The sequence below is a fragment of the Astatotilapia calliptera genome, chromosome 2, assembly GCF_900246225.1.
Source record: "Astatotilapia calliptera chromosome 2, fAstCal1.2, whole genome shotgun sequence".
NCBI classification, from domain to species: domain Eukaryota; kingdom Metazoa; phylum Chordata; class Actinopteri; order Cichliformes; family Cichlidae; genus Astatotilapia; species Astatotilapia calliptera.
In genome coordinates this window covers 22,722,769-22,735,520 of record NC_039303.1, presented here as the reverse complement: position 1 = coordinate 22,735,520, position 12,752 = coordinate 22,722,769, and the positions used below count along the sequence as shown (strand labels likewise).

Below are 12,752 nucleotides of genomic sequence, written 5' to 3'. Positions count from 1 at the left end.
GGTTGTGCCTGTTTATGTATTTAGCTTTTTTTTTGAAAATATAGACATTATTACTGGTGGTTACTGTGACTACCCAGTGCCTGCTCAGCTCGTCTAAGTGGAAGTCTGAATGCTGTAGAGAATGGAAGTGGGGGGGTGGGGAGTGTTGTCGGTGGTGTGTGTGAAAGGTAGCCAATGAATGTCACCTCTCATCCACTTTCTCATTAAACAACCTGCTCTCTGTCTGTCACATGGGCTCTATCCATCCCCTGGTTTGGTGCTTTGGGCAGATGTTGCACGCATAGACACACACACAGCAGCGTTACCCACACTCGCGGACACACAGCCCATTGCGCTGTATGAAAGCAAGCCCCCCCCCCCCCCCCCCCGGGCTGGACAGGAATAATAAGCAGCAGATGATTCATGATAGAGATGGGGAATGTATTCAGCAGGACCACCTGAGTGACCTCATTTAGCAGACCTGAGAATAAATATAGACCACCGCTTCGCACTCTAGCCTTAGCTCGCGTTGTCTTGGCCAGTCAGTGGTGCGCCTCTCACACTTCTCCCACTCTTCTCTTCAGAGCACCTCGGGGAGCAGCCCTTCCACTCTACCCTGTATGTCCTTGTGAAGTCTGTGTGCACTGGTGTATTTGCAAGCGCCTACATTCACATATGCATGTTAATGGGTTATGCTTTAGGTAATGTGTGCAGTAGTTGTACGTGTGTAGCGTTGGAACGGGAGCCTTTCTTCCAGGCCAGCTCTCCCCCCCCCCCGTAATGCTTCTCCTTGGCCGATACATTCGTGCTGTCGATATTTCCCAACATCAACATTTGGCACCTGGTTTCTCTTATGACTTCAGCAGCTGTAGATCTTTTGTTCCCCCCACTAGTCACTCTGTGGCCAGTGATCCACACCCACAAAAAGGGCCTTAAATCATACAAAAGCCATTCTTTGGAGCCGTCGGCTTTATTAAAAAAAAAGCAACATTCCTTCATGCAATGACCAGCTCTTTCTGTATTCTGAACCGCTGCACTCTGAAACAGTTTGTTCCCCCAAATCATTAGCAGCAGACTGGGAGTTTCTTTGTTCTTCATGCTGTCGTTCCTTTATCCCCGTGTGTTTTTATCTCTGCCCGAGACACACAGGAAGACCCAATTCCCCAGTTTCCTCTTTCCAAAATGCGACACGACCGTCGGCCTTTTAATATCTGAAAATCCAGATTTGGATTAACGTCAGTATGCGAGGGATGAAATGAAAGAGAGGGAGGGTTAAAGAGGGGAGGACAAATTGAGTGAGAGGAAGAAGTGATAGAATGAGCGAAAGGCTTTTAGATTTAAAGAGGAGGAAGCTGGCAGTATGTCTTTATTTGCAGAGTAAGGTTGGGGGTTCTGAGAAACATGGCTGGCAGGTTTTTTTCCTCTGATCTTTGACATGATAGATGTGAATGCACCGATATCAAGCAACACAGGAATGCACGTTTCTTAACGGTGTGCGAGTTTCGAGATTTAGTGCAGGTTTTTAAATGCGCTCAACAGTTGTCTCTTTAGTTGATTTCCATCTTGAATAATACTTAAAAATGATTCACATAAGGAAATGTGGTTAAAATTGGACACATTTAATCGGATTATGAGTTTCCACTGGTACAGTAAAGGGCTGAATTATTTGACTTTTAAATGGCCTGAATGCAAACAACATATAAAGCAATCATCTCTTTATAAATCCTGCTCTGTTTTCAGTCTCAGTTGTTTGGCTAAACAGAGGCCCCAGAGGGGCAACTTATCATTATGCCACATCAGTACTGCACAGGCCCGTTCAGCCAGCCTGAAGGAATAGTTAATTTAGATGACAGGAGTAAGTTAACACTGAGTAGATTTGCTCTCCTGGAGAGGATATAAAATTCATAGCATGAAGCTCACTGTTAGTCAGATTATTCAAGCGCCTTTGAGCTTGATCTTCAAAGAGCTCATTTTTTTGTATAACCTTGCCCTGGAAATTTAAAAATTGAACGAAGAGAAGAAATTGGGTGGAAAATGGCAGGATGAGGTTAGCACTTGTGGCAGCGTCTGGGCCATTCGGGGGCTGGGAGACGGGTGTGCGCCTTCAAGACTGGAAACAGGCCTGTTCACCTCACTGTCTTTGAATGTTCCCTTTAGAAGAGACACAGTCCCTGTGTAGACTTTACATAAATCATAAGACTCACTTAGTCGTGAGTGTTCTTTCACATTAATGCCCCACGTAAATTTCAAGTCTCTCTCGCTCTTATTTTTTTTCTGGTCCTGCGCAGCGCCGGGCTCCTCTGGCCCCCTCGTATATATTTCGGTGTCCGGTTCACTCAGTCGTGTTGAGTCTACAGCGAGGGGGATTTTGCCAAAGAGCCCCTGACATGATGTTATCACAATCATTCTTGCAAATTATCGAGTTCTCCGGCCACGCTGACAAAATGTTGTGGTTCTCGTTGTAAATTTGCCGCCGACTCTTGAGTGCGATCTGATAATGTAGCATAATATTAGTGCAATTCATTATTTGGTTTTCTTCAATTTTGCCGAAGCACAAAGCTGAAATCCCACAGGGCAACAAAATGTCAACATTAATAACACTTAGGAGTGATGGGACATGAATCAGCTAGATGAGCTTTTACGTCGCTCCGGAGCCAAATTTCAACACAGAGCGATACAACATCAGTTTCTAGCAGGGGAACGCGTGTAGAAACACTGATGCACCGTGCCAGCCGTGTTTGTAGTGCATTGTTTGGACCCACCCAACTCCCCTGCCTGTTGCCAAGTCTGCTTCTCTTTGTGTCATCATTAGATAAGCAGCCTCTCCAAGACTATCTCATCATAATGAGGGTGCCATCTGAGGCAATCACCCAGGGAGATGGTCATTGAGTTAAGAGGGAGGGAAGGGGAGGGGTAGAGCCAGATAGTGCTGATAAAAAAAGAAGACTAAAAAAAACTAAATGAAGTGAGCGGAGGGGAAAAAAAGCAGGGAAAGAGAGAGCAAGACGGATAATGCGAGGAAGAGAAACAAAAGCATTTCAGAGGAAGGGAGTGAGTTGAAACGGCAGACTAAGCGGAGATGGAGATCATTTGGGGAATTCCAAAATTAGAGCTGCCATCATATGCACCCACACAGGCGCATGCCCACACACACACACACACTCGAGCACGCATACAGCCGTGTGCTTAGCTGCCCAGTGTTAAGGTCAGAGTCACACTCTGTCTCCCTAGGTCATTATCATGGGCCCTAAAATAGACGGCCAATTGTATCGCGGTGTCTGAAGTGAATGTGACATTGAATAAACAGCCCTCAACCCTGAGCTCCTCGCTCAACTTAGGGAACGAGCGTGCGCTTTGAAACAAATGCAGAGAGGCTGACACGCACACATGCACCAATATAAAAATGGACACACACACACACTGAGGGAGGCATTTAGCTCGCTGCAATACCAGCAAGTAGTGACACATGTGGCTCAGAGGGAGTAAGCTGCTGGAGGAGTTGGCAAGCAGCTGGAAGTCTTGCTGGCATGCCTCACTGCTAAACTATGCACAAGTAGAAACACACACACACACACGCAGGTTTGACCATGTTTCTTCTCTTCACCTCAGCACCCACCTCCCTCAGTAGACTCTAATGTTGTTCCATTCATTTGACTTCACTTTATTGTGTTAATGAGACACACCGTTGAGAGAAGCCGGCGGTTGATTGAGGATGAGAACGGCTAATCACTGGAACAGCTAATCAGTGCTTGTCGTAAATATTGATTAGTTCTGTGCGTTATGGACGTGCTCATTAACCGGTGTATCATCTTCTCTCCCCCCCCCCCACCCCCACTTTTCTCTTCTTTACCCTCCATCAACGTCCTCCCACTTCTTCTCATTCTCTCTCCCTCTCTTTTTTTCCCCCCACTTTCTCCTTCTTACCCTCCAGCAACCTCCAACGGTACAGTCGAGGGCCTCGAGAACCGGGAGGGAGGCGTGTGCAAGAGCCGAGCCATGAAAGTCATCATGAAAGTCGGGCAAGGTAAATGTGCGCTCACCTCACATGTAGAACACAATACAGCGCTTCTGCCTCAAAGCGATGTTTCACTTTGGTGTGACATTTTCATTTAACGCCGTGCGTTACTAGTGTGACACGACTGCCTCCGGCCTCCGACCAGACCTGCTCTGCGGAGCTGTTAAGTTACGCTAGAAAATAGATTGGCCACCAAGGTTAATATTATTGTCATTTTTTTATTTGACTTCTTTGAGGGAAGTACCTAATTTATTGAGTTTGAGCGACGTGGCGATGATGGGACTCGATAAAATGTTGACATCTAAACGAGCTGCTCCAGATAAAATGAAATTAACATTTACAAACTAGATTTGGACTTTTCTGTGTATAATGAGGAAAAGATGATCTGATATTAACCTGTTATTATTTTTTTTGTGTTTATTATTCTAAAATATTTAAGAAAAAAATCAAAATAGTATTGTTAAAGCAGTATTTTGTGGTAGTTTAGAAAAAATATAGTTGTAAAAGAAGATAATAAAAACACGGTGAGATCATCAATATGAACAATTTTCTTAAAAAAAACAAAAAACTTACCAAATAGTTAAAAAAAAAGATATTTAGGCTAATTAAATACAAATTGTTTACAGTTATGCTGAAAGTTAATTCCAGTCGTTTTCAAATTTCATTCAAACATGTTAAACTTTGAATTAATCTTGACCTTGGAAATAATTATTTGATACTTTCTTTCGTATCTTGTAGCTTTTATCAGAAGAAGTGTTGTATTTTATTATATTTCATCAGTTATTTGATGAGCTGTTATGGAAGCTTTGCATGTGAAGTCGTTTGTAGCTTTCAATTAATTGTTACAAAATTGCGTATTTTTTAAACACAATTTAAGAAAACGTTTAATTATTACAAAAAAATAAATTTCAGTTTTAGGCATCACTTTAAAATCAGTAGCTATTGATTCATTTTGGACTCTAGGGCAGGCTGAAATACTGCAGTTATTACCCCTTTGATATCTGTGTTGCATTACATAGTTACAGGCAATATTGTAAATCAATAACCAGGACTACTTTATAGATTACACTATTGAATTTTCAGGATTTGTGCGTCACTGACCTGATTTGCCACCCATTGAATTCCTGTCATCATTTTCACTTGAACAGAGCAAAAAGAAAGAAAGAAAGAAAGAAAGCACTACCTCAATATAGATTGTCATTACCATATAAAGTTACATTTACCCTAATGGTTGATTTTATCCATTAGCTCATCTCTACACTCGTACACTAGTTTTGAATACATCTTAAATATCCACAAACAGTTTTTGCACAGTGTGGAAAATGAGATCCCGGAGGAATAACAACCAAATGAGAAACATCTATGAGGAATGACTCCAGTTCCAAATTGTAAAAAAAGGCCTCTGATGTTCCTCGGCTGTGATTCTTATACAGTAATCACAGAACGAAAATGTGTTTGAAATTGGTATGTAAGTGCACGGTCGGGGCAAGTCATCTAAAAATGCTAGAAGTAAACAAGCTCACTTTGTTTGGATATCTTTGGTCGCAACATTTGGTTTGCATCATACATTTCACTTTTATACGCAGTTTTACTTGATATGTGGACATCCATATCCTGAGTTTGACAGAATACAGTACACAGATGTGTTACTCTGTAAACATTTCCCCAATCCTCAGTTTGGTTGTTTTGACCGAAAGAGACACTAACCACCATCTGAGAGGAACATCTGCCTGCCACAGTGATCTGATTCCAGCTTAAAAGCTCGATCCCAACATCCCGTCAAAAATAAACTCGCTCAGTCTCGCTGAGAAATCTCCAGTGTGTGTGTGTGTGTGTGTGTCTGCAAATTTGTGTGCAGATATTTGAATTCTGGCTTGCGAGATGACAGCAGCATATCCTGGCAGCCAGAGAAAGAGAGAGAGAGAGAATAGAAGCTAACAAGCTGCTGATGCTAGCAAGGTCTGAGTGGGAACAAATTCAGCAAATACAGTGAAAAATACCCACAGCAATCTCACAAGGAGACAGCCGTTGCATTATCTTTCCATGTAGGTCAATTTGAGCATCCAATAGCCTGGGATTGCAATCCCCTCGCAGAATGACAACACGGATGCATGAGTGCGGGGTTTTACGCCACGCTATTAACTGGGGGGAAACAATTTCATCGTTTAACGTTAATCAAAGTTGAAAGGAAATGTCCTTTTCGAGGAAAGTTCGAGGAAAGTTTGTCTCAGCTGGAGTGTGTTCCTGTACCTCCTGGCTGTTCCTCAACTTCGCCAGAGCGATGCGCTCATTTTCCAAAATGGTCCATAGCGAGCTGTCACTCACAATCAATGTGCCCTAAAAACCTTGATAGAAAAGATGCTGTTGGCTCTGCTGCTACTACTTTTAAATCTATTTCTGCGGGCGGAACTTTTGATGTATAATGTTCCCGTCCAACCCAGTAACTATTTGAAGAAGGTCCTCGAGAAATTAGAGCGTTGACAGGAACTTTGATTTGTACTTTTTGTACTGTGTACTTTTTCACATTATTATTCTTTTTTCACTAAAGACAGATGAATCTGTCTATCTGATATATATATATATATATGTGTATATGTGTATATGTGTGTGTGTGTGTGTGTGTGTGTGTGTGTGTATATGTATGTATATATATAAAAATAAATAATGTGCATACTCTGCAGTGTTAACTTTAAGATATTACCTTCACCATCTGTAATCCAGCGAACAATTATTAGTGCTGAATACTGGAGTATATTCAGCTAATAACACACCACTTTATCCATATCGACAGGCTTTAACACAAATTCATGGACTTGGAATTAAATTACTAAAGAAATCAGTTTTTAAATTAATACACAAATTGAATACATTTGGCTCAGAGATTGATCTACTCCATGGTTAAATGTAATTTCTGCAGTATCTTGACATTTAAATGACTCAGCTTTAAAATCTTCAGTGGACTAATCATTACAGAAAGCAGGCCTTATTTACACTCCTATACTCGTATCTTCTGCAGTCACATAAGGCTTTGCTTTAGCAAACGCTAAAACCTGGGCTCCGCTTGCTTCTGACCCCAGATGCTGCCGTGTTTGACTGTTTGCTTCACATTCCCTGCGTATCTGTAGCTCGAATGCCAGCTCCTCCTCTTGCCAGATCCCCAAGATCTTCCCATATGTCCCCTTGTACTCCTTTTGCACTTTCACCACGATTGTATTCTGGTGACTCACTCCACTGTGAGATATGTGCACATTCTTCTAATGCTACATTTGCATTGCATTTCCATTTCACTGTGACAACACGTCTGGGCAGAGTCACGTCGAGTCATCCGTCTCTGACACATTGATATTTAATTGTTTTTTAAATGCCTCGCATTCTTTCCTTTGTCTTCAAAAAGAAGAGAAGCCGATTGGAGGGGGGGCGTTCGAGGGGAAGCAGGAAGCCTATTTTTTATACCTACGCTGCTGTTCAGCACGCTCTTATCCCCTCCGCTACACTCGTGTCACTCATGTGCTCATTAGAAATGTGTTGACTCACCGCCTCGATCGCATCTCCCCCTCATGTTTTCTCTCCCTCTCTTCTTCTCTCCCCAGCAAAATCTGTCTTTCCCTTCTATCGCTCCATCATTGTCTCCCTCACTCACTCGCGTTCTCCTCCTCGTCCCCCACCTTCCTCCTCCTTCTGGTGGGTTGGCAGTTCTGAGGTAGTTGCTGTCTGCATAGCTAAGGGAAATGTCAGCAGTACACGCTCGAAAAATGGGTCAGAACATTAGAACACTCCCTGCACATGCTCAGTGGTTGACACAGTGTTGTGGCTATATTCATGGAGTGAATCAGATCACTGTGTCCTCTCATATCCTCTGCCATGCGTGAATGTTCCCACTTCTCACTCCTGTCTTTCCTCATCAATTATTGACAGCGCACAACAGCTCACGCCTAAGGTTCACCACCGCTGCAATCAGTAAGCAGCGATGGGCTGGTGTGGACATGGAGAACATGGGGGAACAGTGCGGTTTATGCTCCAAAAAACAGAAGAAGAAGAAAACGAATTAACGCTCTCATATTTCTTTCCTTCTTTGTTTTCCTTTTTCTTCTATCATATCTGCCAGACGCCCCCCAAAACCACCACCTCCCCCTGCACTCCCCACGCTGCTCATTCTCTAGTTTGATTTGGCCAAGCTGGGGTGGAAATAGGAAGTACACTCCTAGACTGAAAGGCTCTTTTCACTCACACACACACACACACACACACACACACACACACACACACACACACACACACACACAAACTTGCCATGGGGGACTCGAATGTAAATTGCCTCCTCACACGCCCTCCTCTCTATTTCGCACACACGCCCCTTGAACAGCCCTTTGGGCAGATGCAGATAAGGCCTGATAGAGAAGAAGCATCTGATAGTGTACTGTGGCATCCATCTGGCTGGCTACGGTAATAGCTTATAACTGTCTTCTGTCTGCCGACCCTGCCCTTGTAAAAACCACGCTGTGGACCCACCAGTGTTTACTGCACAAAGACTTCAAAGTGTGTTGGCTGAGATCACAACAGACAGAGAGATAAACTGTCTCTTTCCTTTGCGCCTCACCTCAAAGCTTATGCAATCCCTTCCTCTCCTTGTCTCCCCCATTTTCTTTCCTGTCCTTCTATTCTCTTCTCCTCAGAAGTCTGCCTCTTTCTGGCAGAGTTAAAGCCGAAGCAATAAATAAGGCATATTATGGCCTTTTAACGTGATGAATAATGTAAAACAATAAAAAGTTAATATATAACTACTTTACCCTCATTCTGCCATGCCTAAGTGTATTGTAAGTATATTGTAGGTGTGTGCATTGGTGTGTGCGCATGGCGGTGTGTGTGTGTGTCTCATGAATGTGTCAGTGTTGGAAATGGCTGTCTGAGTGTTTGCTGAAGGAGCTGCTGATGTAGATGTGAGCTCGTTTTTTTGGGTTTTTTACAGCAGGACAGGGATGTTGGCGTGTTTCACAGACACTCGCTAACTTGTCCTTCCTCTTTTTGTGCTTTCATCTTTGCCTGTGAAACGCTTTCAACACACGCAAAGATAACCTTCTCCCAACACAAAAGATATATCAAAAGATAATAAAAGTAATCCGTGGCGTCGCAGAGAACAAGTCATTGTAATTCAGCATATGCAGCTCGTCAAGGCTAAGTTTTTCTGTGTGCGTTTTATTTCCTACAGTTCCAAATGCAAACCCTGCCGTGCCGGAGGTTCCAGACAACACCATACCCGAGTCCAGTCCCAGTCTGCCTGACCAGGATCGGCCGGGAGCAGAGATACCAGGAAACACTGGTGAGCAGACTGACTGATATTATTACCATAAACTGCAGCTTAACACTTCATTAAAAATGCTTTCTAGTTTCTCGAGTGCAAATATTTTAGTAAAATAAAGGTTTGTGAAATGTAAAAGAAAATAAAAGTAGAGAGGGAGAGAATATTCACAGCCTCCAGGCTTCTTCATAATTAGTCACATTTAGCCTCAAAAGAGAAAGTAAAAAATGAAGTCTGAATTCTCTCATATGGATTTTTCACCCCTCCAGCAGTCCTTTGATTTTGGGGGTCAGCATGCTAACATACTTGTAAAATCACAGGTAATAAAACTCCCCAAAAGTACAGGTGCAGTCCAACAACATGAAACGCCACCGTAAAACAAATACAGCTCACTTTACTTATTCATGCTGTACACACAGGGTGTACTGCACCCAAGGAGACTCAAAGACACACTTTTTTTTATTATATATCTTTTTAAACCTCATTAGAATTGCAGATAAATGAAGATTAGAGGCAGCGATAATTGAAGAAGTCACATGAGCCTCCTCGGATGCTCTGGGCCCTCCTTGTTTCCTGTTTTTACCAGCACCTTTCATAGCTGCTTCCCACAGGAGGGACTGCTTTCTTTTTCTTTTTTTGATCACTCCCCGTGCTAACTTTTTGACTTACTCCACAACTTTCGATGCTACAAACTTCCTCCAAGTACAGACTGTTCTGCCTGTCCCAATGTGATAAGCTGTCCTCATTTAATAATTGCTTATTTGACACTAGTTGCTCTATAAAAAGATTTCCTAATGTCACTTTTCCTCATACCTGGGCTTTTGCCTGTCTGCCATTGTTAGATCAGTGATTATGTCAAGTGAAGAAGTGGAGGGCGGAATGAAGGACGAGGCAATGCGGTTTGAGGGGCAGATATTTCAGGAATGACATTTCTGACAGCCTCTTTTTCCAGCTTTCTCCAGCAACCAGAGTGTAGAAAATTCCTCCAGTTTCTGATTTCGCTGATAAGGCCAGAACTGGTAGCTTTCCTTGATGCCATTTGGTTGCGATAAGGCATGAAAAAAAAGTTTGAAAACAAAAGCAGAGCCAGCCCCTCCTTCGCTAAATGGTTAAGTCCAGGAGTGGCCAGATGATTGCGGAGACACAGTCATTAAGCGGGGATGGCAGTCTCTGGAGTTATGAGACTTTTGTGTGCCTGTGCGGGGGTCACGGACAGTAAAAAGGTGGTGCTGGGAGAGGGGCGAGTGCTGCTCTTTGGCAGCAGCTGCATGCATACATGGAAAACAGATTTGGTTCTTCTCATATTTCAGTCACTGGAGGAGCCAGTCATTCTCTTTTCCAACCAGTAACAACCAACCTCGCCTCCCCCTCCACCCTGAACCCCTTAAACAAAGGGATCAAATAAAATCAGATGCTCAGATATGCCTTCCTCATTTTTTTCCATATCTCATTTGGCCTTTGCCATATAAACCTTGACATGTCGTACGACTTGCCCAGGCACAAATCCTATCATGGCTGGAATCTTTGTTATGTTGAGTGATGACTACAGATTTCATTAGAGGCCTATTCTTGATTGAGCTGATTCAATTAGATTACATCAATGGGGCTGTTAGTCATGTTGAGCAAACAACAAACTGAGCCGTGCTCGCAGTCGATTCAGACTGCAAGATGTGCACACGACAGGACGGGCTTACTGTAAATGGTCTGCAGTCTCTAAGGGACTATATGAAAATTACAGTGGTGGTGGTGGGTGCTCAGCCTTATTCACCACCAAAAAAAAGGAAAACGGAATAAGCTTGATGCTTTTATTAATATGTTCATTGCACACTGTTACCCCCAGCCCCCCCTACTGTGTACTTCTGAATATAGTGAGATTAGGCCGATTCCAGCCACCAAATGAGTGAAGCAACAAGAGGCGATAGCTTTGCACCTCCTCCCCGAATGGAAAGCACACAACCACCACCACATATTCTTTACACATGGCCAAATGCAACTCTGCAGAGCGCATGACAAGCAGGTTTCTCATGTATGCATTTGATCTTTTTGAATAATAAATCTCACAAATGCAAAATGTGAAATAGCAGAAATATGGGCCCCCCCAAAAAAGATAAAAAGACTTGTCGTTTTTTTCTGCAAGAAGTCAGACGGAAAAAAGTATAAATTACGATATTCTCGATTTTCCTGACCTTCTATCCACTGTAATAATTTTTTTATACAGTCCCTAAACCCCCTTTTTCTCTTTTTATGTGTGTTTTCCAGACCACATGAATCAGGACCAGTCCGGGTCTTCAGATTCAGAGGGCATCCTCAGGTCCAAAGCGGCCCTGTTCTCCGTCATCGGGGTCGGCTGCATCATCTTCCTCCTGCTCATCCTCCTCCTCGTTATCCTCCTCATTAAGATGCGCAAGCGGGCCAGGAAAAACGCCCACTCGCAGCCCCGCCCCTCCGCGCTGTCCCTCAGCACCCTGTCCAACCCCAAGCTGCCGGGGGGCACGGCTGGCACGGAGCCCAGCGACATCATCATTCCGCTGCGGACAGAGAACAACTACTGCCCTCACTATGAGAAGGTGAGCGGCGACTATGGCCACCCGGTCTACATCGTCCAGGAGATGCCGCCGCAGAGCCCCGCCAACATCTACTACAAAGTCTGACGCGCTTTTGCGCAGCCGGCGTCGCGGTCAGGAGATAGAAAGAGAGAGAGAGAAGGAAAAAAAAGAGAGGAGCGCTTGACTTATGTTCGTGGGAAGGACACTTTCCTTTTGCATTTTCGGGGAACTTGTTTCTTCAAGCCCGTGTTATTTCTACCACCTGCTGCACAAATCTGGAGAACCGTGCACTGACCAGTAACCAGCGGGGTTAGGAGCTGACGGATGAGAGACAGAGGTTTATTCTGTTTGTTTGGCTTGCCTGACAATCCCCACCTTCTTCCCTCCTCCTCCTCCCCCCCACTTTGCCTCACCTCCCACCTCCCGTACCGTTCTCCCAGCTGTGTTCTGACCGCGAGGAGGGTGGGGTTGCGGGGGGGGGGGGAGACACCAACAGATGGAACTCAAACTTCGTCGTTCGCTGTCCCTTTGTGGGGACGGGATATAACTTATCTCAGTTCCCCAAAGTCTGCTCTACACCCAATTAAACACACCACCCTAGCACACTAAGGCAGGAGCAGGCAGACGCAGGCCCGAACACCGCTCGGCCTGCAGTTTGTGTGCAAGTGTTGGAAAAAAACAAACTACAAAACAAACGTGTGTGTTTGTGTGTGTGTGTGTGTATGCGTGCATTTCTGTGCATGTGTGCGCGCGCGTGTGTGTTAGTCGGGGCTCCGTGCTGGGCCAGGAAACTCTCCAGATAGCTCAGGTATCAGACACAGTGTGTGAAATAATGTGTTCCTCTCCCTTCGCACCTCTGATGTTTGCCTTACTATTTTTGATGGAGGATTTCCTTGAACCCCGATTCAGTTCACAA

At 44.1% G+C, this 12,752-nt stretch overlaps 1 protein-coding gene across 1 annotated transcript in view; it reads left to right on the top strand.

The window, feature by feature from the left end:
• Positions 1–12,326, top strand: part of efnb1 (ephrin-B1) — a 55,440-nt gene extending 43,114 nt beyond the window's left edge. The window contains exons 3-5 of the mRNA XM_026188509.1: positions 3,911–4,003; positions 9,201–9,311; positions 11,550–12,326. Of these exons, the coding sequence (XP_026044294.1) occupies positions 3,911–4,003; positions 9,201–9,311; positions 11,550–11,941 (596 nt within the window). The 3' untranslated portion in view covers positions 11,942–12,326. The remainder of the gene's footprint in view (positions 1–3,910; positions 4,004–9,200; positions 9,312–11,549) is intronic.
• The last annotated feature ends 426 nt before the right edge of the window (positions 12,327–12,752 follow it).